This window comes from Sesamum indicum, linkage group LG4 (genome assembly GCF_026168435.1).
Source record: "Sesamum indicum cultivar Baizhima isolate 11 linkage group LG4, ASM2616843v1, whole genome shotgun sequence".
NCBI lineage: Eukaryota > Viridiplantae > Streptophyta > Magnoliopsida > Lamiales > Pedaliaceae > Sesamum > Sesamum indicum.
Window position 1 is genome coordinate 14,137,694 of NC_142660.1, and position 3,814 is coordinate 14,141,507.

The 3,814-nt window shown below is 36.5% G+C and overlaps 1 protein-coding gene across 1 annotated transcript; it reads left to right on the forward strand.

Annotated features, from left to right (window-relative positions):
• The first annotated feature begins 483 nt into the window (after nucleotides 1-483).
• Nucleotides 484-3,299, forward strand: LOC105160637 (hexose carrier protein HEX6). The gene is made up of 3 exons (XM_011078109.3): nucleotides 484-680; nucleotides 1,253-1,578; nucleotides 1,971-3,299. Exons 1-3 carry the CDS (start codon nucleotides 578-580, stop codon nucleotides 3,048-3,050), a joined length of 1,509 nt encoding a protein of 502 aa, XP_011076411.1. The 5' UTR covers nucleotides 484-577; the 3' UTR covers nucleotides 3,051-3,299.
• The last annotated feature ends 515 nt before the right edge of the window (nucleotides 3,300-3,814 follow it).

The window sequence follows — 3,814 nt, forward strand, 5'->3', positions numbered from 1 at the left end:
TAATAATATTTTGTCAAGATTATTAAAAAAAGAAGTGATGTTTAAATTTTTATTTTTTGGTCTTCTCTCTTGAAACTAGGTATTGAAGGAAACTCGATACATGTGTACATTGAAATTTCTATTATACTTATTTAATTAATAAAAAGAATCAAATAAAATTAGTAACAAATTGAAATTGATATTTTCTCAATAAACAAGTTTTACTAACTTTAAACATTCATAAATAGATATAATTAAGAGAAAATCTTTAAAAAAAATTAGTAATCGTATGTAAAGAAAAATGTGCTTGACAATATCTAATATATATATATACCAAGAATAATTATTGTAATCCGGTCATACTTAGTAAATAGTACAACTACATCAGCTACCTAACAAATTTGCATAATGCACTCCTTAGTGCAATTGAAGTGCGTCCGCCGTGGAAGATGTCGCATCAAAACCAAGTGCGCTGCTTGTTCCTATAAATAGGAATCTTGTTGATGTAGCTCCACATATCTGTAATCTGAACTTCGTTTCCCTGTCAAAAAAGACATATCCTTTGCTGACATCGTCAGTCACCAAGGACATAAAATCAATGTCTGCGCATTACAATGGCAAGATTACAGGGTTCGTGCTGCTATCTTCCGTCATTGCAGCAACTGGAGGACTCATCTTCGGTTATGGCACTGGAGTGACAGGTCGCAATCATTTCTAGTTTACGTCAATCTACCACATCTTGTTCAAAATAAAACATTACCATTCTCGTTTGCTCTTATCCTAGGTCCTAAACTAGATATGTATATGTACACGGAAATTATAATTTTAATTCTGTCAGTATTGGAGTATCAACTTTAGTTCTGTAATTATGATAAATTTCAGGAGATGTCGTTGTGATTTACCCTTCAATTATACAATATTAATTCTGTAAGTATGGGATGGCAATTTTAGTTTTGTATGAATATATTATATATATAGCAATTTTGTTCTCTAATTTGCTAAAATGGTTGGAAAAGTGAACATGGTCAGCTTATGTGAATGCACTTTTTTAACCATTTTTTTTCCTGAATGTAGTGAATTTTCAAAAATTACAGAACAAAATTATCATAATCGTTTCGTACAGGACTAAAATTGACGCTCTCATACTTACAAGAACAAAAATGCAGTTTTTCACTACTTGATGTTACATGTCGATCGACTTGTTACCATATTTGTTTTATAATTACAACTATGATCCTCTCTCACTTTAAAATCTGATACGTTTTTGTTGAAGGTGGAGTGGCCTCAACGGATCCATTTTTGAAGAAATTCTTTCCAGCGATATACAGAAAGATGAATGAAGAAGGAGAGACGACAAGCAACTACTGCAAATTTGACAGCCAACTACTCACATTTTTCACCTCATCATTCTTAATATCTGGGCTTATCTCTACTTTCTTTGCTTCACCCGTGACGAGGGCCTTGGGACGCAAGGCATCGATCTTTATAGGTGGTGTTGCATTTATCGTGGGTTCTGTCCTTGGAGGCGCAGCCGAGAACATCTATATGCTAATATGCAGCCGTCTCTCACTTGGAATAGGATTCGGTTTTACCAACCAGGTAAGTTGGCCGCGTCGATCAAAATATCAATTTCTACTAATTTTGATGCATTTGAAATGAAATTAAATATAGTAATTTCATAATGGATTTGACGTACATTATGATGAAATGTCGTCCAATTATTGGAAACACGTGTTTTCGATGTATGTTTCATGTCAAGTTGAATACTTACAATAGTACTTATTATTTGGTTAATTCTTTCGATTTAGCTAAACCTTATTAGAAACAAAACAATTTTCGATTTTGACAATTTTTTTTAACTCAAATTGTATAATAAAATCTTAATTAAATGTCTAATGGCAACTGAGAGCAGACAGCAAGGATTTGACGTTACATGCAAATATTGGTATTAAGCATGTTTCTTTATATATCTAAATTTTCAAATATTGCAGTCAGTTCCCTTGTATCTCTCAGAAATGGCACCCCCTCAACACAGAGGAGCTTTCAACTTTGGTTTCCAATTATGTGTGGGCAGTGGAGGCCTAATGGCCCTCCTCGTCAACTACGGCACAGAAAAGATCACAGGAGGCTGGGGATGGCGAGTTTCCCTTGCATTGGCTGCGATTCCGGCCTTAATTCTAACCATATCGACACCATTCCTTCCAGAGACGCCCAACAGTCTTGTTCAGCAAGGCAATCAAGAAAAAGCTAAGAAAATGCTGCAGAAAATCCGAGGCACTGATGACGTTGAAGCAGAATTCGACGATCTAATAACAGCAAGTAATGCTTCTAAAACCATCAATCACCCTTTCAAGAAAATTTTTCAGAGGAAATATAGGCCTCAGCTAGTGATGTCCATAGCGATTCCATTCTTCCAACAAGTAACCGGCATCAACCTGATATCTTTCTACGCCCCAATGTTGTTTCTAACAATTGGTTCTGGAGTAAGCGCCTCTCTTTTGTCTTCCGTCATCGTTGGAACAGCCGGGACTATCATGACCGTCTTGTCATTGTTGATTGTCGATAAAGTAGGCAGAAGGGCTATATTCCATATAGGCGGAATTCAAATATTAGTTCCACAACTGATAATCGGAGGAATAATGGCAGCAAAATTAGGAGATCATGGCATATTGAGCCCAGGGTACAGCATTGCAGTTCTGATCTTAATGTGCATATTTTCCATTGGTTTTTCATTGTCATGGGGGCCATTGGCATGGTTAGTTACGAGCGAAATTTTTCCACTAGAAATAAGGTCAGCTGGACAAAGTATAAACGTTGCGACGAGTTTTCTCATTACTTTCGTTTTTGCTCAGACATTCCTAGCAATGCTATGCCATCTTAAGGCTGCAATTTTCTTCTTTTTCGCGGTGTGGGCGGTGCTAATGACAGCGTTCGTCTATGTTTTACTGCCAGAGACTAAGGATGTGCCGATTGAAAAAATGGAGAAAATTTGGAAGGAGCATTGGTTCTGGGAGAGATTTGTTGGTGATGGTGATAAAGAATATGAAGGGAGTAAGATTGAAGGAGCTTGATTTAAACTTGCTTTACTCATTAGCTTTCTTATCTTTATCAGCAGGATCTAGTGGCTTTAATTTGCTTTATTAGTGGGAAATAGATTTTAAACCCTTTGATCCACAAGATTGTGAGGCCTTCATTTGCTTTACTTCAAATAAAATCCACATCTGGTGTGTGAAATAATGAAATTGCAAATGTTATATTTTAGTCCGTAGAGTGAAAGAGGAGTCCCTCATATCATAGTCGGGACAATCCTATCAATTACACTTTGTTGATCAGTTGTAGCACGCTACTCAAATACAAGACTTCTAGAATTTATACTGGACACATCCTAGGTTTGTATTTCCACAGAGCCCAAATGCTCAAGTTGTATGAGCTTTTGGGTTTTTGCAAGATTCAAATAAATAGAGCACGCAAAACTCAAAACTACTGTTAGTACTTGACATCCAAATCAATACAAATTTAGAGAGAAAAAAGTTATCCATTTCATTCTCTTTGGGCCGCTGGCACCACATTATTAGCGTCCTGGGGCGTGCGTGACATATGTCTTTACCATGCCCAGCCTCCAACTGTTCATTTCTGGGCTTTTCCAAAAAGTTTTTGCTGAGGCCTTTCTGGACCACTTAGACCGTTCCATCTGGACCGCTTCAGTTGGTATCTTAATTGCCAAATTCAAATATATCCCCCATTAATTAATTAACATAAACTATATTCTCATATATTAAATCATGACCACAGTTTCAACCCTGGGGACCAAAACCTTAAGGACTGTATGTTGGCT

What these genes read in the sequence shown, in the direction of transcription:
- LOC105160637 (XM_011078109.3), top strand. Translation starts at nt 578, where the DNA reads ATGTCTGCGCATTACAATGGCAAGATTACAGGGTTCGTGCTGCTATCT. An exon ending in TTATGGCACTGGAGTGACAG is followed by an intron (nt 681 to 1,252) that starts GTCGCAATCATT and finishes TTTTTGTTGAAG; the next exon opens with GTGGAGTGGCCTCAACGGAT. An exon ending in GATTCGGTTTTACCAACCAG is followed by an intron (nt 1,579 to 1,970) that starts GTAAGTTGGCCG and finishes CAAATATTGCAG; the next exon opens with TCAGTTCCCTTGTATCTCTC.